The 26003-nt window shown below is 51.2% G+C and overlaps 6 protein-coding genes across 6 annotated transcripts; 2 read left to right on the top strand and 4 right to left on the bottom strand.

Moving 5' to 3' along the window:
* Window positions 1-82: 82 nt before the first annotated feature.
* Window positions 83-388, top strand: PpBr36_02192 (uncharacterized protein; the record flags this gene model as incomplete). Its single annotated transcript, XM_029889374.1, has 1 exon — window positions 83-388. One exon carries the CDS (start codon window positions 83-85, stop codon window positions 386-388), a length of 306 nt encoding a protein of 101 aa, XP_029753980.1.
* Window positions 389-2153: 1765 nt separating this feature from the next.
* Window positions 2154-3608, bottom strand: PpBr36_02191 (uncharacterized protein; the record flags this gene model as incomplete). The annotated part of the gene is made up of 1 exon (XM_029889373.1): window positions 2154-3608. One exon carries the CDS (start codon window positions 3606-3608, stop codon window positions 2154-2156), a length of 1455 nt encoding a protein of 484 aa, XP_029753983.1.
* A 534-nt stretch (window positions 3609-4142) lies between these two features.
* Window positions 4143-4256, bottom strand: PpBr36_02190 (uncharacterized protein; the record flags this gene model as incomplete). The annotated part of the gene is made up of 1 exon (XM_029889372.1): window positions 4143-4256. One exon carries the CDS (start codon window positions 4254-4256, stop codon window positions 4143-4145), a length of 114 nt encoding a protein of 37 aa, XP_029753982.1.
* Window positions 4257-7533: 3277 nt separating this feature from the next.
* PpBr36_02189 (uncharacterized protein) lies at window positions 7534-13059 on the bottom strand (the record flags this gene model as incomplete). The annotated part of the gene is made up of 2 exons (XM_029889371.1): window positions 7534-9329; window positions 9402-13059. The coding sequence occupies 2 exons, from the start codon at window positions 13057-13059 to the stop codon at window positions 7534-7536; spliced, it is 5454 nt and encodes a 1817-aa protein (XP_029753123.1).
* Window positions 13060-15243: 2184 nt separating this feature from the next.
* PpBr36_02188 (uncharacterized protein) lies at window positions 15244-19197 on the top strand (the record flags this gene model as incomplete). Its single annotated transcript, XM_029889370.1, has 3 exons — window positions 15244-15524; window positions 15604-16308; window positions 16374-19197. The coding sequence occupies exons 1-3, from the start codon at window positions 15346-15348 to the stop codon at window positions 19195-19197; spliced, it is 3708 nt and encodes a 1235-aa protein (XP_029753124.1). The 5' UTR covers window positions 15244-15345.
* Window positions 19198-22066: 2869 nt separating this feature from the next.
* Window positions 22067-24119, bottom strand: PpBr36_02187 (uncharacterized protein; the record flags this gene model as incomplete). The annotated part of the gene is made up of 3 exons (XM_029889369.1): window positions 22067-22754; window positions 22835-23894; window positions 23996-24119. 3 exons carry the CDS (start codon window positions 24117-24119, stop codon window positions 22067-22069), a joined length of 1872 nt encoding a protein of 623 aa, XP_029753131.1.
* Between the last annotated feature and the right edge of the window lie 1884 nt (window positions 24120-26003).

Below are 26003 nucleotides of genomic sequence, written 5' to 3'. Positions count from 1 at the left end.
TCCGAATGCATTTTTCTTTTCCTGATCGGCAAGAATGAAGACTTGGCCAAACCGCACTTGTGGACAAAATACCCTTTTCAACATGCAGTTCTCGCAGGACTTTGGCCTGATCCCTTACGCCCTTTACAAGTACCATATTAGCAAACTACCCGGAGCCCTCTTTGGTGCGTTGCTGCGGTTTCTATACCCAGAGGGGTGCTCCCTGGGGTGCGCCAGCGGTCTAGCGTTCGCCGCCGTTGTAACATCACGGCCAAGGTACGCCGCGACGAGGACAACGATGCCTGCATATCCTCTTGCAAAGGGTGTTACGCCCGACGAGAATCAGCGCCTGGGCATCGACGGCAGGAAAAAAACAAGACAAAGCCTTGTGCGCTCCAGGGTTTACTAAGGATGAGCTGCAGAGGATAGAGGCCGGCGTCTTTTTAGGTGGCGGCGATTGCGATCTGGTCATTTCTGGCGAGTCTGTGGATTTTGTATGGGTTATGAATCACATATATCCAGTGGAAATCTCCGAGGAGTTCGTTCTACGTGCTGAGCGATTACCTTCTGCATCATTATCGCTTCCGACCAAAGGCCTTGTGGTGAAATTATCAAGAGGATGTTGTGAATTTATATCTTCTGGCAGGTGTATTTTTTATACCTTTTTATACCTTTTTTGGGGGCCAATTTAAGCAAAGACCCTTATGCGCATAAATTCCCATCCTATTTTTCCTATTCTATTATAAATATGCCGATTCTTGCCCAAAGAGGTTATTTGCAGAAAACATTAGCAGGCATGACCCGGCCCAGGGTCTGGCAGCGAATAAAATCGATGGCCTATTACTGATGACCGGACATTCCCGGGTCTATAAATATAAATACTCTCTGTGGCTTCGGGAAACCGCGTCGATGCTTGCTGTCATGACTGCATATAACAACAGCAGAAACCGCATCTGCCAAAAGATCTTCGATAATGTCCAGCGCTTTAAATAACAGAGATGGTTTATATACGAGGGCTAAAATTGCACATGTGCTGCTATCAGTGCCCGCCAGTCCGGGTCCCATCCGCAGCCGAAAAGATGCAATGCAGTCACGAATCGAGTTTTGTCATGACCAGTATCACCTCGGTGCAGCGCATGAAATTTAGATTTTACATTTACAGCGGAGGGGCTCCTTTTCTAAAATCTCTATTGACTTTTTTTTTTTTGTGGCCTGCACGTTGCAGTAGATCGCCAAGCAGTAGCCTGCGCGGTATTCCCGGCTTTTTCCCGATTGATTTCCCCTCTGCTGAACCACTGCATCCCATGATCCCATCGCACCCTTGGATCCCGCAATCTGTAATCTGCAAATCCCAGTGCTCGCAGCCTCAGCCAGCACTATGTTTGTTCCTCTTTTTTTTTTTCCCGCTTTTTTTTTCTTTCTTTAGAAGCACAATCAATTCGTCGCGCTTTGGTGTTTAACCTGTTGCTCTCAATGTCAGATGTAGAGATTTTTTTTATTTGCGTACCTGTAGCAGTGGACAGGCTAGGTATCAATGAAGCGTTAAAAGCACTTTATAATGGTGTTTGGTGGCGCGTCGGACATCGGCGGTACGAGGGATTCAAGGGGTTTCCATGCGGAATTGGGACCTGGGAATTTGCTAGAGCGATTTCAATCTTTGATAGTTTTATTTTCGTTCACTATCTATCATTTAGTTGATGAATGAGACTTTGCAAAGCGTAAATGTAGACAAGGCAGTCAATTTGCTCTTTCTTTGCTGCAGGAAGCATCGCTATTCGAAGAAATTACTATAAAAAAATAAAGAAACAAAAAAACAAATGCAGGCTGCTGATGACTGTACCAAAAAAAAGACCAAGTCAACTCATCACGCAGTCGTACAAGGACAGATTTATTTCCCAAGATGCAGGTCCTCAGAAATGCAACAACGTTTGCTGGCTGTTCTGGATCCCAAGCCAGAAGTGATGCACGCTATGACAAAAGAAATTAAAGAAATTATGAAATGACGAAATCAGCAGTGAAACAAAACTTTCCAAACACCAAGGCCCTCTCTCTCTCTCTCTCTCTCAGTCAAAAATCTGCCCCTGCACACGCCCAAAAAAAAAAAAAAAAAAAAAAAAAAACTTGTCAGAGTGGATAAAAAAAAAAAAGACCCCCAAAACAAAAATAGGCATGAATCAGTGATCCGCATAATCCTCATCCCTGCCAGGGTACATGATGTCCTGGTTGATGACGGCTTTGACGTGGTGAAATAGAACAAACAGGTACATGCAAAGCAAGCAAATGGACATGCCCGTGGCCACCCAGCCGACGGCGTCGCTCCCGAACGCCTTGCCGAGCGAGATGGTGGCGAGGATGAAGCCCGTGTTGGGGAAGACCATGGCCCACCAGCCCAGGTGAAAGTCCTTGGGCGGCGACCGGACCACGGCGATGACGGCGATGCCGAACCACCAGAGGCTCAGGCCCCAGAGGGAAGTGCCCAACATGTAGGCCAGTATCTGCACGACGGCCTTCTCGCCCATGCCCGGGGAGCCGGGGGTGATGACGCCGCTGAGGCGTATGTCAAAGTCTGCAGGGATGTTGTTGGCCATGCCTACCACGGCCAGGGCGGTAAAGGCAGGAGGGCCGACGCACATGAACAGACCAGGGCGGTGCTCCCGGTCCGGCAGGGTACCGGCCATCAACCGACCCACCATGTGCGCATACATCATCATGCTGACCAGCATCCCCAGCCCTTGGCAGATGAGACCAGCCACGACTATGGGAACGGCCGAGATGGTGGGCTGCGTGCCGGCGATGACGGAGGCGATGGTGCCCGACAGCATGATGGGGAAGATGGGCAGGATCCAGGTGGGCATCATGGTCTGCAACCCGTGGGTCTGGGCCCCGAAGACGTAGCTGTACTGACCGATGGCCAGCATCAGAGTGGCAACCAAATATCCCCAAAACACGGCCTGGATGAACCAGTTGAGGGTCACGTCGTTGTCTGGAATGGCATATCTATGCGTGCTGGTGATGAGGGTAGCAATGCTCAAGAAGAAGGTGGGGAAGAAGAAACCTTCGCGGCGGTGCTTCATCGAGGCGCTGAAGTCCCCGGGATGAAGAAAGAAGCGTACGACCATGGAGCTGAAGACACAGGTAAATATGATGAGGTTGATGATGTATACCGCCAGGCCAATCGACCTGAGGCCTGGGAACTGATTAGGCTGGGCGAAGATGAGGAGTGACAAACCACCAGTACTCATGGGGAGAGTGAACCAAGCCCAGGTGAAGTGATGCATCCGCGCCTTCCAGCCCAGTTTCGGCCGGGGCTCGTCGCCGTTGGCGTGTCCATGGTGCTGGTCATCTCCGTGCTGTGTTATGCTCTGACTGCTGCGGGCAGTCCTGTCCACCAACTTCTCAATGTCTGTGTCTCCGTGGTTGTTCATGTTGCTGTGGCCTTCGTTGCCGTCACGTAGAGATGATGAGCTGGAGCTGTTGATATACATTTGGTCCTGGAGCGTTTCCCAAGATGGTGAGCGTGAGAACTGGTGCGGTCCTGGATGAGGCCTGATCTCCTTGTTCTCATCGAACCGAAGCTGCGGTATGGGTGGTAACGGGCGAGCCGGGTCGTTATAACCTTGCGAAGACATGATGACGACAGACTATGTTGCGTATGACCGTTTTGTTGTGTGGCTTTTTTGTTGTTGTTGTTGTTGTTGTTGTTGTGACCTTTGGTTTTTTTTTTGTTTTGTTTTTTGTTGTGTGGCTTTTGGGTTTTCTAGTTTTTTTTTTTTTTTTTTATTCTTGTTTTTTTTTAATATGATGTGTATATATTCCTCTCGTACGAAAGGTACACCCGGGTTGAGTGAAACTTATAAAATCAGTCGGCCGGCCGAAAAAAAAGAAGAGTAGTGGTAAAATAGGCACCACCCCCCAAAGTATATTAGTACAACAAACGAGAGGAGGGAATAGAGGGATAACGCAATCCAAGCAAAGACAGCCAGATGCCTGCATCTGTCAGAATTTCGGGAAGGCCAAGATTAGAGGAGCATGGGAGAGGATGGAGTAGCGTTAAATCTAAAAGACCAGGTAGATTGATCTTTTCTGCCCAAGGCCCCCCCCAAAGGCTCTGATGTTGAATCGGAGCGGACCTCCACTTGCTCCTGGTACAGGCTTTGATGCCCCTATCCACTTGGTAGATCATCACCGTGTCCGCACTGCGTACAGCCACGACTCGATGAGTGATGATGCTCGTCCAATCTTGCCCTGACGTCCGGCCGCAACTGCGCCAAGACCATCTCGAAGCTTGCCTATACGTTTGCCGGGCAGGTGTCCACTTAAAAATGGGATAGGGGGGGCAGTGGTAAGGTCAAGCAAGACCCACTCACTTGAGAAGTTGTGAAGATAGTCCGAGCTTACAGTGCTTTGGGGCTAGCATGTCGTGGTACATTACGATGACTCAGTAATAAAGCAGACTTGAGGCAGGCCAGTGTTTGTTTGCTGCTCTCCGTCTGGCTCCGTGCAATTATACATCGGATGGGAGGGGCATTTGGGTGCAGAATCACCGTGTTGTGCGGTACTGTACTGTACCTGCTACTCGGGGCCCCATGGGAGAACCTCTTATCCGGGCCGCTGCATGATCTGCGGTGATAAGTAGGTTAGTAGGTAGGTAGGTAGGTAGGTAGGTAGGTAGGTAGACAGGCAGGCAAGTAACAGGTATGCATACAGGTTTAGAAACACTACCCTGTGTTTTTGTGGGCCATCGCCAGCGGTAGATTTTGTTCGTTTTGGGTTCCAGAAGCCAAGAGCCAAGCGATGGACTTGGTTAGACTCAACCAAAGCTGTGATTAGACCGATGCTGCTGGCTATTAGTGGTAGATTATCATGATTAAAGCCGGTATAGTGATCAACAGCTTAGGGTAAAAAAAATACCATGAAATAAAATAAACCAACCCGATAAAAGATTGCATAAAATTTAAAGGTTATTTTCTTTGTTGCTTTTTTTCTTTCTACAGCATTAAAAAGATATATGAGTATACGAATAAACGGAAAAAATAAATAAATAGCAACATTGCAAGTCATTGCAGCAATTACGTTAATATGCGTTGAAATTGCATGGAGCCAGATCGAGAAACACAGCTGGGAAAACCCACGTCGACGCGGCCCAGCCCGACTCGGGCAAAACGTCGACTTGAAATCTGGACGAGCCCCGGAAATAGCCCCACCGGGCAAAGCGGCAGAAGATCCTGGAGATCGTTTACTGCTGCCAAGAAGGAACATGCTTGTAGGAAGCTTGTTTCCCGTCGTTTCGGTGAGGCCTCGGGTCGTTTTGCCAAGACCACAGCCTGCCGCGAACGACCTGGTTCCTTATCAGTTGAAGCAGGTAGGTAGGTACAGTGAAGTGGGGGGGAATAAAAAAAGAGAAAAAATAAAATAAAATGCCTGCGTTGCCCATGATTCGTTTGCGCCGGGCCCCTTGCTTTCAGCTAAGGCACCGTGTCATTTCAGCTACGGCTTTCAATCAGCCTGCTAGCTTGGCAGCTAGCACAAGCAGCCTGACAGCACCCAGAAACAAAAAAAAAAAAACAAAAACAAAAAAAGTCAATCCAGACGTCAAAAGAATTTGATTCGCCCTGGTTCCCTAGCACTCACGCCCTGTCATTTATTTATAAACTATTAGCCTCTGTACTAGCCAGTACATGTTGGGATGCCCTGCTCCTTGACAACTACGTAACTACTCCTATCTAGGTAGGAAAATTGCAAAGTAAGATAAAATAAAAGAAAATAAAATAGGAAAACCCGAAGATCAACAAAAAATAAAAAAATAAAAAAATAACTATCCCATGTTATCAGGCCAAAACTGCGTATTGTGTCGTCTGCGATCAAAGCACACGTCGAACTAACCGCGGATTCGATCTTTTGTGATCTTCATCCCAATTCTCTTCCGCCACTAAAACAACCTCGACTTCAGCACGTATCACGTATCTGCCAGTCAATCAAAAAAAAAAGAGAGAGGGAAAAAAAAAAAAAAAAAAAAAAAAAAAAAAAACTCTTTCTACCTTAATTTCCATTTTCGTCATTTCTTGCCTGCGATTTCCAGTGCGCGATCCGAAATTTGTTCATCGTTCGTCTATTATCAACACCCGACTCTTTTTTTCTCTTTCCCCAGTCTTCATTCAGTCTTCAGCACGTGCCCGCGTCTTCTTGCCCAAGTATTAATTAATAATCAATCACTACCCGGTATTTGGAAAGCCCCCGTGCCAAGAGCTGCCCCACGCCGGTGCGTCGACAACGGCGAACGCCGGGACAAGGTATAAGCTGTTTGTGCCGATCCGCGTCGTCTTTCCCTGCTCAAAGTCGGGCCTACTCTCGACACGGCTCTCGAGCAAAAGAAAAAGGAAAGAAAAAAACAAAAAAAAAAGGGGACAAAGCGAAGAAGAAAAAAAATAGAAAAATGCAAATCCCATTCTTTGTGATTGATTTCCCCATGAAACCTCAAAAGCCTTGCGCATCCCTACTCTTTCGGGCCAAGTGTTCCCACCTATCCAATTAACATCCAACGCACGCAGAAGTATCGATTTCTGGTACTGTGGTAAATAGCCCCCCCCCTCAAACCCCCCGTATGCTCCGTATTGTGTACGACCCGCTGATAGCCGGGTTTTACAAAACGGTTGTATTGGAGGGCCGGGCAGCGAGTGGGTACCGGAACGAAATGCCATGTTGTTTTATCCCATGGAGGAGGAACCGAAAAGTGCCCTTGTTGCTGCCCAAACCGCCTAAAAATTCGATAGTGATAGCCACAGCCAAAGCCAAAACGAACCGTTGGAACCACCTTGATGGTAATACCACCTCAACAAGCGGAAACAGACCCGCAAGCAACACGCCAAGACACTTCCAGTCGCATGCTGCCCAGCGCGTTGACAGGCCTTGGCATCCAACATGCGCCTTCCGTGTCGCAGACATGCTCCACCAAAAGATAAGCAGATACAGCCTATTCAATGCTAGTGATATATTTTCTATCGATGCGTGCTCTAGTCATTGACCGAACCAAGTTTGTGCGTCGAGGATTTCTCCATCTGTTTTGTCTGGTTTGCATGTTGCACCGTCCGACAAGCCCTCCTGAATAAACAGCCCCAAGGTAAGGAATTCCGTTGGAATATGCCCATCGCCTTCGCCCATATCAAGGAAAACAAACCACACGAGGACCCTTCCCCCCTAACAGAGAAAACTACTGGGCATTTGTTCACCCCAAAAAAAAACGCCGCCATCCAAACCGATGTTTGCTCCGTATATGCGTGATGCCAAGAGAGATGATGATGAAATGTTCATGTGCCACGAATAGGGCTGGAACGGGAGAGGGACAGAAGAAAACAAGAATAAGAAAAAAAAGAAAGGAACTGTCTGTGCATCCCAAACGCCTCATCTGACCAAACGCCAGTATCGCTAAAAAAAAAAAAAAAAAAAAAAAAAAAAAAAAAAAAAAAAAAAATGGATCAGGAGAAGAAATGTACTAGGTTCCAGATGATTATCATTTATCGCCGGGCCACAGTGCAAACCACAAGGCTGCCTGCCCTTCTATCTCCCCTCGCGCCAGGCTACCCTTCCCGCTCCACCCCCAACACTGCCACTCTGAGTAGCCGAGTGATGGTTGTGTTGCGGCGCGCCAGAACCAAAGTTATGCAGCCTTTCTCCAATCAAGTACGCCTCATCTCGAATCCTCACCCTCCATGACATGAAAACATCCATCGTAGCCCACGCCACGCTCCCCATCAACGCCATCAGCGCGGCAGTTGGGAAACTCAGCCGGTTGACCACAATGGCCATGCGCGCATCCTCAATCCCAACGCCTGTGTATGCCATAAACGCATTCGCGGCCGCAGGCGGCCCCATGATTGCCACGCCCGAAAATAACAGCCCAGGAATCACGAAAGCTCGCGTGAGAACTCCAACGTTGGGGTGGAGCCAGCCCCTGCGGAACACTGCTCGCACGGCGAGGGCAGGCCGCGAATCAGGCCGCCACACCCTGATGATTCGCGCTCCCAACTTTAGGTACAGCAAGCCAATGGTCCACGCCTGGACCACACGGACCGTGTGCCGGTCATCCGAGGAGTCAGCAGTGACGGCATGCTCGAGGTTTTTGTTGGCCGACGGATCGCCGGCGGCTGTCCCTGAATAGACGGCGAGATACATGTACGTATCCAAGGGGATGAGACAGTAGAGCTCCATGAGCGAAGCAACAAGGAGCGGGAAGACAATCAGCACGATTGTGTATGTATACATCAGCCGAAGGCCGTGCGCAATGAGGCCCATCGCCTTCTTGGTCACCGAGCTTTCGGCCGCAGCAGCAGCCAAGGCCCTTGTCCGTTTTCTGACCTTGGAACAGAGGCTTTCGTAGTGCAAAATCCCATACGCCAAAGTCCCAAGGATATAAACGCCAATGCTGAACGCGTAGATGTCGTTTGTGCGAATGTACGAAGGGATGAGCATCTTGAACACATGCCGACCGAATATGAGCGGAATGATGGTGAAGCTGACGCCTGTGACGGCCGCAAACACCCAGATCGACAGGATGAACAGGAAGACACGAGCCCGGAAATGTGGCGGAACGTACACCAGCTGATACTGTTTCGACGTGTACAGATCTGGAGGGCCGGTCGCAGCCTCGTCTGATGGTGTGTCGGTCCCAACCTCGTTTTCTGACACTTCCCAAAAGACCTGCTTGCCTTTGGGGATCTTGACCTGATCAGACGCCGGAGTGAGCACGAACCGCCCATCTGGGATGAGCTGCTTGGACTCGATAAGTGCTGCTCTCTGTTTGTTGAAGGCCCTCATCTCCTCCTTTGTGATCTCTGGGCCGGGCTTGCTTTTGCCCTCGTCGAAAAGCCCCTTCCATCTCCTAGGCACGACTTGGCCTGTCTCGTCTACCTCCAAGAAAAGCCTGCGCCAGAGGGGAAGACGGCGGTGCTCCGAGTCGGGCGCAAGCAACAAGATGCCTTCTTCGTCCACCTTGCGTTCTCCAAACAGAAACCACGTGATGCGCAACGCTCTGGCGCACTTTCGGAACCACCATGTGTACATTTCATGCAGACCGTCGCTCGGCTTGAAAAAATTGAGTGCGAGGGGCATGAGGAAGTTGTAAAAGAGCAGGTCGATCGGGAACTCAAGCACCGGCTCGTTCGACGAGTAGTGAATGGGGAGCACGTTGGGCAGGAAGGCCCACAGTCCCCAAACCACACCTCCCAAACACACTATGACCAGAGCGCCATACACGAAGGCGGAGAAAAGAATTTTGCGAAGTTGTGTTGTGACGTTTCGCTCGAGTACGTCTCTAACAGGGTGAAATTCGGCATCGTCAGGGTCCCGGATAAAATCTAAATTGTCATGTTAGAATGGGCACCAATTAATTGGTCAGATGGGGGCAAAATGATTTTGAGGACACCTACACAATACACCTTTGCGCATGATCTTGCGGCACATGGAAACGAACAGGGCAAAGTGAAACATGTACCCCGTGCCAACGAACCAGTGCACAAAGAGGGAAGTGAGAGGGAAGTTGTAGGTGAAGAGCAGTCTTGACTTTAGAGTGGTGTTCTCAAAAAGTGGAAGAAGCGCCGCATCCAGGAGTAAGCCACAGTAGAGAGGGAATATGAGCATCTCGATCCCGATGATCAGTATCACCTTCATCACACCACTGCCCTGGTTCAGTGCGTCAATGAGCGAGGCCTCGCGCTCTTGGCCAGCCTGGCTGGAGCTCAGGGGTCTACCATGGTGCAAATAGATCGCTGCAACGAGGCAGACGACCAAGTAACCGACCAACGTAGCCCAGAGCCTGTCGGTTCCGCTCCAGTGAGCCAAAGCAGGGCTGACAGGCTGCGACGGCCCCGCAGGGTTGATGTTGATGACCCAAGAGCTCGGGTTTGTGAGCACAGCTGGCACCCCTTTGAGAATCTCAACAGTGGCGTCAGTCATGTTGCCCATGAATGAAACACTTGTAGCTGCCTTGGTCGTATAATCACCACCAAAGACAAACATTGCGACGTTGACAATTGACATTGCCAACCAAGCCATGTTGGTCTTCAATGAGATCAGAGCCTCGTGACTGATGGCGGAGAAATTGCGGATCTCGCTCGTGGTGATCAAAGATGTGTCAACTGCAAAGCTCGATGAAACTCTAAGAGCCGAATCTCTAGCCAGATAGTATGTTGTGCGTACGACAGGCATGACGTATTCTCGCGACAGGCCCATTCTCTTCATTGCCGGTACAAGCATCTCGAGACCCGAGAGAATGGTGTAGGCGATACGCAGGCCTGCCCAGCTCAAGAGGCCTGCAACGGCCATGGCGAAGTCCTGCACAAACTTCACGGTGCTTAAAAGAATGTTGAGAGGGCGCATCGGGTTTGCCAAGATCCAGACGCAGATGCGGCCCAGGTTGTACGGCAGAAAAATGCCCACAAAAACGGATACCGATACCAAAAAGGCACAGAATACAGCGTTTTGGAAGAGGCCACCAATAGGTCCGCGCATGCCAAGAAGTTCCATGACGCCCTCAAAGTCCTCGGCGTCGTCGATGGCTTCGGGGTCAATGGCCGCAGCATCGGCTGCTGCATCGGCCTGTTGTTGAGCCATGGCAAAGAGTGGATTCTGTCCCACGGCCTCACCGACGTCCTCGTCATCTTCGTCTTCGCTGTCACTGTCCTCGTCGTCATCCAGATCAAGGTCGCTGTCGTCTCCTTGAGGTTGGTCCAGGTCTGGCGGGTGCACCTGGCCATCCCTATCGTGTACATGACGCAGGTCAGGTTGTTCAGCAATGTCAGTTGCATCCACGCCATGCCACATAAAATTCGCAATGCTGTCCACGATCCCAGCCGGCTGTGGAGGTGGAACAGGTTCAGCCGCGCGTGTTGGCGGTATTTCGTTAAAGTCTTGCAGGTCGTTCCATTCACGACCTTGCGCAACATGCTCCGCTTGCCGGTTTTCAGGCTGCCACCTGAGCGGCTCTTGAGCTTGGACGTTTGGTGTCGACGTATCATCCGCTGCTGATGGGCCAGCAACTAACTCATCTGTTCCCGAGCGTGGCTCTTCCGATGCCTGAGGAGGGTCTGGCAAGGTCTGCGGAAAGACCCAGCTGTTGTTGGCGAGCGGGTTGACACCTTCAGAACGATACTGACCATCCGTATTGGCTCGTGGTCTCATAGGGTGGTTATTCATAAAGGGATCATCGACCCAGGTCCTGTCGATCCCTTGTGACGACGCCGAGTTAGACTCAACTGGTGTAGATTGATTCGCTGGGGCACGCGTTGCCTCGTCTACAGCTTTTTGCTTGCCTTTCTCCGCCAAGGTTGAGCCTCCTTCTTGCGACGTATTGGGCATCGTCCAGTCTGACATCAGCGAATCAACCGGAGATGCAGCCCTGGCATTCTCTGCAGTGTCCGCTTGTTTCTGAGACCCCTCAGAACTCGTGTCATTTGATGATGGGCCTGGCACTGCCCTCTGATCTGAGAGACGAATTTGACCGAGTCTCAACCATGATTCGGCTCTCTCCTCCAATCCTCGACCACGGAAAATCTCTCTCATGCGCTCAACATCCCCTTGAGCCTCATGGAACACTTTCGTATACTCCTTGACTGACAAGGGCTCCACAACGTAAGGCTCAGAGTCCGAAGTGGTTGCACCACCAAGCGCAAGATCTGCTCGCTCCTGGGAAGTGAGCGGAGTTCGCGATCCCTCAGAACCAAAGGCAGCTAGTACGGAAGAATCTACGTCGGCGTCCCCGTCGGATAGACTCGGGTCAAGGCGTTGAAGAAGGGGGGTGGATGGTCGAATAGGGCCACCTGGAAACTGATTTGACGGGCTGCCAAAAGGTTCAGCGGCAGGCCGTTCGCCAGTCTCACCAAAGTCATATGGTGTGCCTGTCCATGGTTCAGTTTCGGCGTCGTTGATTTCGTCGGCTTCCGGACCTGCAAGTTGATCAATGTCTTCTGCGTGTAGGCCAGCAGCCGGGTTTTCGAGATGATGCTGAGGCAATACCGGTGCGGGTGGAGGTCCAGCTTGCGCTATACCGACGGGGGGCTGTTGGTTCTCAGCGGCGGCAAATGCGGCGCGCATATTAATCTCAGGCTGTTGCAGCACAACGTAATCCCGGACGAGAATTATGAGGATAAAGCTGAGTATGACCAACACCGTAATGACCTGGCCCTCTAGAACGTGTATGACGTTTTTGTTGATGAATGGCCGGGAAGTCAGATTGGCTAACCACTTGACATTGCTGAGCAGCGACTGCTGCCCATGGGATAGCCCGGATTTGGTTGTATCCACAGACGAGAGATCTGCCAGAGTGCTGATGATCATCTTCTCCGAGAGGCCCACCGTCATGAATACAAGGTGGAAAAAGGCCGAGTAGACAGGATTGACAGTGGTGAGATTGGCCACACCGACCGAGCTCGTAGAGTAGTCACCTCCGCCCTCTGGCATCATTGATGCGGTTAGAGGACTGGCCGGACACATTCCAACGCTCAAGATGGATGATGCGGGACAGACCCTGTCCGACAAGACCACCGACGGCGTAATATCCCGACCATGGTTACTTCCGAAGCCCTCGTCGCTGATCCAGAACATCAAGGACCATATTGACCTCATAAGATACGGCAGCCAGATGAGCCAGATGCTGATGACGAGCCCCGCACGAAGCCACACCAGTACGTTGTTGAGCATGTACTTGGCTATGTGTGTGATGAAGACAACAAAAGGCAGTTTCTTCGGCATTTTCCGGTCGTAGAGCTTTGTGAAGCGAAACGGAGTTTTACAGAGTTCGCAATGCTTTTTTTGGGAGTGCGACAGCCACTCCATCAGACAGTCCTGGTGAACATATTTGATGCTGCCGCTGCACTTGCATGGGTAGAAAAGAGGCTCATCTGCTGTGGCTTCTCCCCTACATATCCGACATGTATCGGGATCGAGTGTGGAAGTAGGATCTGCTGCATTGGCGCCGACGGCACCAAACGGTGCTTTGTTGTGTTGACTGTTGCCAGAGAATCGTCGTCGCGCGTGGGCCACTGGTTCTGGGTCAGCAACCAAGACCGCATCGGCCAGTGGCTGGGCCATGTTTATGTCGGGGGGGCGGTGTGATGTTGATGCGGCTGGCGATACTGACACACCCTCCAGCAAACTAGTAGGTGAATGTGTTCGTCAAGATGACATGGGCCGCCCAGCTGTTTCGGGTCGTGAAAGGGCGGCCTTGTCCAGGTTTGAGCCTTGGGTGGCTTGGAAGATAGGTCGCAGGACGGGAATGCACAATACGTTAATATCGCGATTGCGGTTGTTGCCGTCGAAGAATGGGAAAAGTCGCCAGCAACTAGGGGGCTTTGACGATAGATTGTGGATTCGATGTGGCGGGTTGGAGATGATAATAGCGCTTTCGCCGATGCGAAAGCAAGATGTGGAATCGCCGTGCGCTCCGCCAAGTGCCGGGGTACGTCCGTGTCGCAGCCGAGAGTTGACAGAGGTGGCCGTCGTAGCCGTTGGTGCTTGAGCAAGCTAGTTATCTGGATTTTGCTTTGTCGATTGCGGTTGAATCGAAAAGGGTCATCGCCGCCTACCTGGAAGCGCTTCTGCAGGAATTGGATTTACCGGTATAGCGATCAGAATTTGGGTGGAAAGTCGACAGGTTGATGGCATAATGGGGCCAAGGGTCCAGTTATGCTTAGGTAATCCTGATGCAATCACTGGTGGGCATTCTCCGCGATCGCCCACGTGCTCAGACGCCACGCTTCACCCGCTGAAGACCACAATCCCAAAGGATCACTGGATGGTGACTGACCGACTTGTCGACTGTGTTAACTGCAATGCATTACTTGTCAACTCATATTATGTGGCGCGAATAACGCAGCGCATAACCCACCAGTACTTACCTTAGTAATTGATGCGGACATCAAGGGCTATTTTTTGTTTTTTGGATAAACTAGTTCCGGCGGAACTACGCCTTACCTTAATTTACCCCGGCCTACCTTCAGTGAGGTTGTGACCGTATGCATATTTGTGACACCATAGTACATTTTTACACCGCAGACAATTAATAATACCGCTGTGATCTCAGATCCTTCTACGGAGCATAAATGAACCTACAACAAGCAATTGCACTGCAATGCCGGCATGGTAGGCTCTGGTGTAAGGTTGTTACAACGAGCCTGGCTCGGCAGGCAGTTGGGCGGAAAAAAGCATCTCTTACAAAAAAAAAAAAAAAAAAAAAAAAAAAAAAAAAAAACCTGGTGGGTGAGCAAGCTGAAGGTGGCCGAGATAAGGAATTAATCATCAACTCATCAAAGATAAGCACGCAAAGGATTTGGTGACCTGTCGATGTGGATGTCGGGGGCTGACACGAATCCCATCACTCCCTTTTTTTTTTTTTCGGCCACATCAAACTACTACGGTTTTGTATGTATGTAATAGTGGCCCATCAAACTGGTTCATCATGTTTCTTGGCCGCTATCTTTCGTACGTAGTACCGACAGTCTGGATATTTCATGCTGCAGACGGGTACAGGAAAGTGATTATGCGGTGCTTTGTGTGCCTTGGCAGCGATGGTTGCTTGCATTGGCAAAGCCGACCTGGTTGGCTGGAGAAACAAAATGGTGGCAATCACTACTGAACCGTAGGCATCCTTTTGCTCGCTTCTTCGCTTAAAGACGTCATTGACGGGATGTGATCCCTTGCATCAGTGGCCAGAATTGCACGCAACACGTCGTACGCGGAGGTTTGTAGCTGGTGATCTGCGGAATTTTGCAATAAATGCCTTTGCTGCGTACGTAGATATAAAGGCAACAAACAGTTCGAACAAGTGTTGTTGTTTTTGAAGGTAGCCTTCCCTCTTACACCACCCAACGTTCATCACCGCTCGCCGTTTGCATTTCTGCATTGACCTTGACCGACAGTTGGCGCAGAATAAAGTCAGCGGTTGTTAGCTCCGAAAATGAGGTCAGTCAAAAGCCTGCCCACATTTGCAGCATGGCCCACTTGTGATCCAAGCTCCTTCCCCCCAACCTGCCCCTACCCTCCACTGGGACCCACTTCCATGTGCTTGTCAAAAGAGAATGGCCAGCCAGGCAGGTCTGGGACTTTTCCACATGCGACGACATTGAAAACGAAACGGCCACGCATTCTCGCCGCCCCTTTGATTTCCTCTCATAACTAGATAGAGGAGATTTTGAGATACCCCCCCTTGTACTCACCTTGACGGTGATTCAAGCTTCCGACATTGACGGCAACTAACCATCCCACATATCAAACTACAGGAAAGCCGTCGCGACCGTCAATCGCCGAGCTGACTCGCAGGATTGGCTTCCGCGATTCACCTGTCTTCGGCCCGGAGCTGATCCCGACCTTGCCGCAAGCATGGCAGCAGATGCCACCAAGAACGGCTCCGCCAAAAAGACGCGGTCGCCCAGGTCATCCAAAACCCTCAGCAGCATGAAGCCGCCACCAACAGTCCACAGCCCGATCCTGAAGCCGTCGAGTAGGACAGCGTCAAGATCCGGCGGCTTTCTGTCTCGGTTGTTGGGCTTGTCGATGAGGTACGTCTTACTCTCTACTGACACAAAACAAAAGACCCTGCAATCAAATCAGATCACTAAAGCTGATATACGGATGCAGGTTGTTCGCCTGGTATGCCATCCTCACAGTACTCTTCCGGTGTCCGCCATCCCTCGACCGGTGCACCGAGACGACACCAACCGTCTGCGTCGGCTATTTTCAGCTTAAGCAAATCGTTGTCCCCCACGTTGAGCCCTACTACAACACATACGCTGCGCCCTATTTGCAAACCGTCAGGCCCTACTATGAAGCTGCCGATCGTACTGTCCTAACTCCTGCGTGGGGCTATGCTCAGAAGTATGGCACCCCTGCCGTTGAGAAGGCACAGGTTGTTGGCAAGGCGCAGTGGGAGAAGAACGTACAGCCGCATCTGATTCGTTACCAAAAGCTGGCCCAAGCCAAGTATGACGACACACTATCACAGCACGTCAACAAGGCCCGAGAAACCTTGGGCCCGTACTATGAGATTGCGCGCACCAATGCATTACAGACATACCACGACGTACTTCTGCCTACGTACCAGTATGCTCAGCCTTACGTTCTTCAGGGTTATGCCGCCGCCTCGACCTTCACGACGCGCCACGCTGTCCCCACTGCTATATGGGCATGGAACAAAACCTACGCTTTCCTTGACGGCACGGTGTGGCCTCAGCTCCGCGTTCTCTACACGGAGGCGGTCGAGCCGCAGTTGGTAAAGATCGGGAGGCGACTCGGCAGGTATAACAGCACGGGCGCGACACAAAAAGCGTCGGAGACGGTCTCGAAGTAAGATTGGTCCTCTGCAACGACCAGGATGAAGGCTTGTGTGCCAACTGACCATGACTTTTCAGAACGATTGCCAACAAGGCTGCATCCTCCTTCACCAAACCCACAATCTCGTCATCTTCCACCTACTCTGCCCCTCCTATTATCAGTTCAGCAAGCTCCTTTGTTAGCTCGGCCGCCTCTGTCGTCAGCGATTCCATCTCATCCGCCATAAAACCAGCGGCGACACATTACTCTAAATTCAGCGAGACCGCCGAGCAGGTCCAAGCTCCCGAGCCCGATGATGATGAAGAGGAGAAGCGCCGCATTGCACGCGAGACGGTTGCAGAGGATCTTAAGGCTTGGCAGATGAAGTACACCAAGGCAGCGGATGAGGGTGCTGCCGAGATTCAGGAGCGAGTCGGTGAGATCGCCAATCAGATGGTGTCGCGTGAAATACGTATTCGGGGCGCAGGGCTGCTTCAAAGCCTGCAGGACACAATCGTCTTTGAACTGGTTGCAATCCGCGGCAAGATTCACGATGTGATTATTTCGGTTCAGAAGTCCCAGGCCACACCTGAGCAGGGCGAGGAACAAATTCTCCAGATAATCCGCGCTTCTGGCCTTGAGATCAAGAAGAAGGCCAAAGATGTGCGATCGTGGCATGAGTCCTTTGACATGGATGTCCGCACCCAGGTTACGGCCGTTGCAGACAGCCATTTCGAAATTCTCGGGTCCATTAAGGATCTTGCGCTGCAAAAGATTGGCATGAAGTGGGCTTGGACGGATGGTATCACATACAAGGACTGGGCCAAGTACCACCTACTCAGAAGCCGTTTCCAAGAATGGGAGCAGGACATGGAGAGGCTTGTGGTCTCACACCCGGGCCTGATTGAGTGCCAAAACGAGGGACAGTCGATTGAGGATCGGGCCATGGAGCTGGCCACCTCTGCCGCCAAGGAACTTGCTCGATTGAAGCAGGTGGCCATGTGGAAGCTTGCTGCTATGGATGACACGGATGACTTTGACAGCGAGAGCACGCAGGCCACCTACGACGCCAAACAAAGAGCCAAGGCAGAAGAAGCTGCCACCCCGAAAGACCAAACGGAGGCAAGCAGTGCACAGCCAGCAGCTGTAGACAGCGACGTCGCAGAGAACCCTGAGAAGGTTCTCGAGAACGAGGCGTCATCCTCTACCGGCATCACCCCAGCCGAGGATACTGACGTCGAGGACGCTGCTGCAGCTGATGTATCGATCGACTCGTCGGCGGCCGCAGAGGCAGTTTCTTTGCTCAGTTCGGCTTTCTCAACTGCATCGGATGGCATAGCAAGCGCCGTCGAAGAGGCCAACGCGGCTTCGCTGCCCTCTAGTGCAGGGTTCTCGGCCTACCGGGAAGAGAAGACACCTGTTGCCGAGCCGGAACCAGAACCGCTGGTCTCTGTGGAGGCTGTGCCGGCACTTCCTGAAATAGCTGCCAACATTAGCGAAACCACGAAGCCTGAGGCTGGAAATGTAGAGGAGCCCGTGCCGATCAAGCTTCCGGAAAGTGAGACCGCGACAGATGCGAGGCCCGCCAAGGACGACAAGGTCAGCGATGCAATTGGCAATGAGAACGAAGCCACCGGAAACATCTTTGTCGAAGCTGCGGACCAAAAGGCTGACGAGGAGGCCTCGTCGCCACCTCCGAGTCAAAAGATAGAGAGTGTCAAGCCGGCAATGTTCGGTGCAGCTGCCCAAGCTGTCCCCAGCCGGAAGCCCATCCTGGACGACGACACGGTGGAATCGCTGAAGAAGCAGGGTGGGGATATACCTGCCACTCTGTCGTCTGTGGCTTCCTCGGCCTACTCAGTTGCCCTCTCTCGTGCATCCGTTCAGTACGAGTCGGCTGTGAAGATAATCTCGGACAGCATGCCCAGGGGCACAGCGCAGCCAATGCATGTGTCACTTTTGTCATCTGTATCGGACGCTTATGGCAAGGCTGTCGCCTCTGCAAGTGCTCATCTTGACGAGGCTATCAAGTCAGCCGAGAGTTTGTATGGTGCAGCATCCAAGAAGGTTGCACCGACGCCTACGCCCACCCCTTATCTCGACTGGACCGCCGTTGAGTCAATTGCTGCCGAGCGCCTAAGCCAGGGTCGCAGTTGGGCCGAGGAACAGTATTCCAGTGCCAAGGTGGCGATCGGTGCCGCAACCCCAACACCTACTTCCCCGGTCGAGAGGTTGATGCAGAACGCCCAATACAACTACTACGCCGGCCTGGGCATCGCCCAAGCCCGCTACACCGAGTTCCTCTCGGCAGCGTCGGCGGCCTTCAGCTCCATGACTGCGACGCCTACCCCAACCGACATCCAGGGCACCTTGTCGTCTGTGGCTTCAGTTGCTGGCGAGTCCGCTGCATCAGTTGCCTCTGTCGTCGGCGAGAATGCTTCTTCCGTTGCCTCGGTCGTTGGCGAGAACGCCTCTTCAGTTTACGACGCCGCGGGGAGCGCCATCGGGGCTGCAGGTTCTGCTGTGTCGGACAATTGGGAGGCGGTCGTCAGTGACCTCAGCTCGAGGGTGTACGGTGTCCCAGCCCCGACCCCGTGGTATGAGGGTTTTTACAATGCAGCTGGTGAGTACATCGCTGCCGCCACGGACGCCGTGAATCTTGGGACGGAAACAGAAAAGAATGCTGCGGCCAAGGCGACGGATGAGGCAGCAAAACAGTATGCTGTCGTGAGTAGCATTATCTCCGAGCTGGTAGTGGGCCGTGAGCCAAGCTTATCCGAGAGCGTCTTTTCACGATTGGGCGACGCTTATAATATGGCCAGCGCCACGGCCGCTAGCGTCGCTGGTGAGGCCACCGATGCTGTCAAGAGCGCAGCTGAGGCCGGTAGGCAAAAGGTGGAACAGGTTAAGGATGAGCTGTGATCTTCTCTGTCTGTCTTAATAATGGAAGCGCTGGGTCTTGATGGGAGAGAAGGATTCGAGGTTCAGGTCAATGATAACGAATAAAAGCTTGGGTTGGTGAGATTGGGAAGGCGACAAGCAGGTAGGGGTAAGCGACGAACGCATGTATGCAGAACAAGGACGTGTTAAGATATTATCTCTTTCTCTCTTTTTTTTTTTTCTTTTTTTTTTGGTTTAGCATATTCTTTCCTGTTGCTTTGCGTTTTGTGCACTTGTCTGTCCTTGATATACATTTAGTTTGGAGAGTTGATAGCGGGCATTCAATCATCAGTATCATTAATCTTGTCAAGCTTATTTCTTGTATTTGTCGCGTACCACTTGTTCACGTTTCTTGTTCTTGATTCCTCCCCTTTCATGCCCCTTGTTCCTCTTCACTCTCGGCGTTTCCCATCAAATCAGTAGCCTTTTGCATGTTGCTGGTTGTGTTCATTCATCTTTGACATTTATTACTCGCAACATTAACCTTTATCAGAGCCTCGTTTCGGCCTAGCCACGTTCCCACGAGAAGCAGTTTTGGTTGAGAATATGTGCTTACTCAGCCTGAACATTCTAGCCCGGTTCGTGGTCTCGAGTGGTAAATTTCACGTACCATTTACAAAGTCTAAATGCTCCTGGGTGGACGATGGCTCCAGGTAAAACACTGTCATGGGAACCGACAATGGACGGTTGTAAAGGTAATATCATATGGGCTTGTTGGGTGGCTCGGGATAAGATTTAAGCAGTGGAGTGGGGGGGGGTTCTTGGTGCAAGATGACCCCAACAAGTATCAACAGTGGCGGATGGCTTGGTCCAGGGACGGCGGACGTTTGCAGCAGCCAGCAGCAGGTGTTTCAGACAGAAATGCAGAGCTTGAGCAAGGACCCGGAACGAGCGGGCTTAGATCCGGCAGGGTCCGAATGCTGCAGCGATCCGTTTATGAGATCGAAGCAAGATGGGAGTGTAGTGTTTGTGTAACAGCTATATGCGGTGAAAAGATAATAATGATAATAATAATAAAACAAATAAAAAAAAAGTATCCCGGACAAAATTCCTCTCAAGACCATGTTGCTCCAACGGCCACGCAAGTCAAGCGCCACATGAGAAAAAGTATCCTTCAAGCAGCAGGCACCATCAGCAAGCTACCGTCTGTTTGTTTGTTTTCTTTTTCTTTTTCTTTTTTCTGTTTTACATCGTCCCGTCGAGGAAGTCAAGGGTGCAATGCCATAAAGGCTCAAAAGTACCAAGACGAGACCAACAAAGGACAAAGACATGGATGAAAGCCCAGGTCGGCACCGGACGCTAGGGGCGGCCCAATGCAGCACCTAAATGGGTAAAAAAGAAAATGGGCAAAAAAAGAGAGAGACCCCCATAGAAGAGACCGGATGCTATTTCCCCTCAAGTGTTTAGGTGAGCAAGCTACGTGGACGCGTACATGCATGTTAAAAGAAAAAAAAAAGCGGCATGAGATGGTTGTCATGAACATTAGTCGGGGATGAAAAATAAAACAGAATAGTATAAATGGCACGACAGTAGCATATCCTTTGCATCTCGGCCGGGGCTAGTTGTTAACCCACCTTGAACCCTCTTGCCTGTTTCGGCTCGTTTTGACCGAATGTTCAGATGGCAGAACTGGCACCGAGATGGCCTCGGGTTTGGCCCACTGACATGTGCTGCCTGAGATGTAGCCCCTGTTTCGCCCATCTATCTCTGATTTCTTTATTTTTATTTTTTTTATTTTTCCGCCTCAAGTTGTAAGTGATGAGACATCTCCTAGTGCTGTCAATATTCATTCCCCTGCCCAGTATACTTTGACTAGATCTATGTCTAGACTCTAGGTTCCATATATTGGGTAGCATACAAACCGTCACACCCATGCTTCAGCGGCCGCCCAAGGTTATGAAAGCTTCATTACTGGGTATTAACTCGCCCCTCATCCCAATGACCAACATAACGCTCTCACTCATGAAACGTCCATGTACTGACGAAATCGTTGCGCGTAAAGGTGTACGTCCAAGCTCCCTTGCCGGTGGGGTCGGATAAAATGAGATTGAGTTAATAGAATGAATGGGTGTGTACCTGATGCCAAGCTGGCACACCCCTGGTTCGGACGAGAAATGGGTAGGGTGAGATAGTAGATGCTTTAACATGTGAAGGATGTATGTTGTTCGGTAGTTTTTTCTGCCCAGGACGAAAGTCTCCGCTTGTGAACCCACCTACCTACCTAGGTACCTTATTTCAACCAAGGTCGTTTTGATATCCGGCGGGAAAGCAGGCAATAGACAGACAGTGCGTCAGTGTTTCTCAACGGCCCAAGTCGGTCTGTTGGTTAAGGTGTGCATCGCGAGCTTTGTCTTTTTTCTGCGGTTGCAGTATCGTAGACATTTGTTTTCTTAATTGTCTGTATCCTGATCAATACCTGAAGGAGGGAGAGAGAAAAAAAAAAAGAAACATTAGGAAAAAATTGCTTTCAGCTCATTTCCACAATTTGGCTTGACCTCCCAAGTATTTTGAATATCTGTATTGAGTTTACCTGGTGCGTTATCTAAACACCCAGGAATCTAATACTGCCTTCTTCGATCCAAGTCTAATATAGTTTAGCTGTAGTATTTTTTTTGAAGGCCATTTGGTGACTGGTTTTCCAAGGCTTCAGCATCAGGCAAGTTACAAAGGAAAACAAAAAAAAAAAAAATAATCCAAATTTGAGGGGCATGGGAGAACTCATGCGTCGCCCTGGAGCAGAAGAAAGCCGACCCTTGATATCAAGAATAAAAGAAGAATAAGAAAAAAAAAAAAAAAAACATGAACAAAGGAAAAGTCTTGGCAACATCTGGTGATCCATCTCTTGAATGAACTATACCCAACTTCCAGGTATAGCACTGAAAAAGACACTGGCAGCCTTCTTCAGCGGCGGGACCTGCTTCCTCTTTCTTGCAACCTCCTCCGAGTCACTCGAGTAAACACTGCTAGACCTGCTGCTGCCCTCGGAAGAAAGGAGTAGAGAATCGCGCATACTGCTCTCGTCGCTGTCTGATGCGCTTGCAGAACCAACCTCTGACATGACTTCGATCTCCTTTGCGAGTGAAATCTCAACTCTGGGGTGCAGGTGGCTCGTGCCGGTACTGCAGCCGTAGCCGAGGACCCTGTTCTCCTCCTCTTCCATCTCGCGAGCGCTGGCGGCCATGAGGTCGATGACGCGGCTTTTGCCCTCACGCGGCACGCAGTCAAATTCGAACTTGATGGGCTTGGCGATAAGGAGCGACGAGTACGTGTTCCAGTGGACGGGAATCTCGTTGCCCCGGGTGTCAAGCTTCTTGCGGATGTCAAAGGCCCAGGCCAGACCGCCCATTGACAGGAAGAGATCCTGGTCGACGATCGGGATACCTTGACACGTACGGCGACCGTAACCGAATTGGCTGTATCCGTTGAGGTTGGGGTACTGGGTGAGGGGCTCCTTGTAAGTCGGGAAAGCTGGGTTCAGCCATCGGTCAGGGTTGAATGTTTCGGGATCCGGGTAGACGCTCTCATCGCGCGTCAGACCCCTGAATTGCCAATTCAAAATATAGTCAGTACTGCAAAGTTCCCTTGCTGGTGTCATTCATATAAGCCAAGAATCACTCACCACTCCAAGGCGTGCAGCGTGGCGCCCTTGGGAATAAAGTAGCCATTGTAAACATCGTCCTTGTCGCTAGCATGGGGGATGCCGGTGGGGACAGGGGGCCTCCAGCGCATGGTCTCCTTGACCACGGCACGTAGCAGAGGGAGCTTCTCGCGGTCCTCCCACTGAGGGCAACGACCTTCGAGGTTGATGTCTATCTCGGCTTGCATACGCTCCAACCATTCGGGGTAGTGACACATGGCCAAGAGGAAACTCTGGATCGGGCTGCCGATGGTGAGCGCACCAGCGATGGCCATCATGCCGACAACCTTGCTACCCTCTGAGGTGTGGAAATCGGCCTCGGCCTGGGACTCGCGCGGCTTTTTCTCCATATCCTCGAGGAAGGTTCGGGCAGCGCTAGGCAGCGCGTTGCCCTCGTTCATGCAAGCCTTGACGCCGGCCAAGTTGGAGGAGAACAGTTCGGCCTCGAGGGCGTGGCGGATATGCTCCTTCTTACGCCAGGGGCTGAACTTGTCGGGCAGGTATCCCAACCAGGCGACGACGTTGGGCAGGGCACCAGCAGGAGAAATGGTCTCGAGGAGGCCCAAGGTGGTTTTGCGCAGCAGTGCCTGGCGGTGAGGAGTTCCCCAGCAGACCCGGGAGACGGTGCGGGCGGTGAATTGCTCGATCCACTCGATGTAGTTGCTGGGGTCGTTGGCCATCAGGGACAGGAATCGGTCGCGCTCACGGGTAGGATAGGCGTGGAGGCTGTGCTTGTTGCTGGCAGCCATGAGCTGGTTGCACATCTTTCGCTGGCGCTTCCATGTCTCATTGTTTCCCGAGAGGGCAAGATAGTCGCCGCTGGTGCGGTTATCGGGTAGGTTGACAATGACGGGTCGATCCGAGTTGATGTTGGCCCTCCGAGCGAGAATGTCCTGCACGATCTCCTCGGATGACATCCAGATGTGTACCGAGCCAAATATTTCCATCTGGTAGATAGGGCCGTAGATCTTACTCCATTCGTAGAACTTCATCCATGTCATCTCAGGCGGAAGGTCATGGACGCGACCAATGAAGGGTATGCCTGGATAGTCGAAGCAGAGGTTGGTTAATTTTTCATCAGAATAATATTCCGGCGGGAGAGGCGAGAAACTTTGGTCTAGACCGAGGGCGAAATCAGCTTACTCTTGGGCCCTGGAAGCGGCTTCGCTCCATCGGGAAGCTTCTGCTTCTTTTGATGATCGAGGTATAACTTGACGATGAGCAGGCACCAAGCCGCTATGAATAGAGAAAACGGTATCGATGCCATTTGTCGAACTAAAGAAAACGATGACACTGAGGGCCCGATTGTTTTTACTGCTTTCGCCTCCTCACCAGTTTACCCGTCCACGAGGGGGGCGGCGGGAGGTGTGAAAGCACACGAGAAAAGTGGTGAAGGAAATCTCAGAGACGATGGAAGCTTGTTGCAGCACAATGACAACAAATGAGAAGCCTGGCGCAACAAGGAAACGTATCTTGGTGTACAAGGGATCCAAGTAGATAGAGATGAACAATTAGAGAATGATGACACAATAAGGAAAGGAGCTCCAGGAGTACTAGAACTAGTATCAGGAGTAGTTGCAGCAACACCTGGGCGGATATATCTCTGTCGTTCAAACGATATCAGCTTCCTGATCGTGCGATGAAAAAAAAAAAAAAAAAAAGTGAGACGAAAGACAGGAGAGGGAGGTTGTCTTGATTCATATGTGTGGAATCTGGCCAAGCTAAGTGCATATAGACTAGAAGCAAAGTTTGCCAGCGATCCCGGCCGCCGCTTGCTCGTTTCTTTTCGTGAAGTGGAGGGGCGTGTAGCGAAGCAAGTGATAGACAGCTAGAGAGAGAGAGAGAGATAGAGAGAGAGACACACACACACACACACACACACGCACACCAGTGCACAATGTGGATCCCATCGTTCGGCCCAGGGCGAGGTTTGGGGTTAGTCTGTGGTATGGATGGGCGGGATGCGACCGAGCATCACAGTCTGCACTGGCAGGCACCTGCATGTTGATTCCTGTTGCTGAGTCCGAGAACCAAAGTCCTGAGACGATACAAGCCGGGCTTAGTGGCTGTTTGGGCTTGCATAGATAGCTATCTTGGGCAGCTGGGTGGACCGGTGGGTGTAGGCAAGGTAAGGTAAGGTAAGGTAAGGCAAGGCAAGGGAAGGTAGGCAGGTATGTATTTGCAAAGCAAAATACCTCGCTACCTTTGGCGACCTGCCTACATAGGGAGCTGAGGAGCATTCTGCACCTTGTGCAGGGACACTGTCGAGCTGTTGGTTTGCCATCGTTGCTTGGTGCTTTTTACTTGGACACGGCTGCATAGGCTCCGGTCCTGCTGCATGAGAAGCTGGGGGGTGGGCGTGTCTCCCGTATGTGCTCTGGGCCGGATTCAAAAGCATGTGGGGGTTGAAAATGTCCAGTAGGTAGGTACCGTATGGTTTTTGGGCTTGAGTTTAACCCGGCGCGTTGAATTGATAACACCTGCTATCGTGGGACTTGGCTTTTTTTCGTGATTTTTCTTGCTTTTATTTCTCGTTCCTTTTTACTGAATTTGGCTAGACATCTCTAAAGTTCCAAAGGGTGCTGGGTCCAAAGGACGAAACCCACAAAGATCTTTTTCTTGGGATGACTTGTGATTGGACCAGGGTGGCCCCTCGGCTTAATCAGGAGACTAGGAAACAAAGAAAAGAAAAGAAAAAAAAATAATAATACGAAGAATAACGTAAACTCGGCTCATGGTAAGACTCGGGACAACCCACCTGGTGTTAGCCGCCAAGTCTCATCATTGACATGTCCATTTTGGGAATCATGGTGGAGAGGCATCAGAAAGCTTTGACTAGACACTAGACTAGGCGCTGTGGCATGTACGGGGACCTCGGGGCTGAAAATACAAGCTGATGGGAGGATGAAGTAACCGAGAATGTTCGGGAAAAGGGTTGCGTGGTACGTGATGGTTGGTGCCGCCAGAAGAAATCACCAAATTATGGGCACCTTTGCCAATATTGGGAGGGAATAGCGGAACGGGAATGGGCCAAGAAGCATTTCAAGAAACAACTTTTTGGAAACAGTTAGTCGGTGAGGTACGTTGGAACTGCCAACCTCGCCTTTCCCAACGACCAATCACTCACATGTGCTGCCGTTCTTGGCGGGAG

The sequence above is a fragment of the Pyricularia pennisetigena genome, chromosome 3, assembly GCF_004337985.1.
Source record: "Pyricularia pennisetigena strain Br36 chromosome 3, whole genome shotgun sequence".
Lineage (NCBI taxonomy): Eukaryota > Fungi > Ascomycota > Sordariomycetes > Magnaporthales > Pyriculariaceae > Pyricularia > Pyricularia pennisetigena.
The sequence above is the reverse complement of the archived record's forward strand: the minus strand, read 5'-3'. Positions and strand labels throughout refer to the sequence as shown.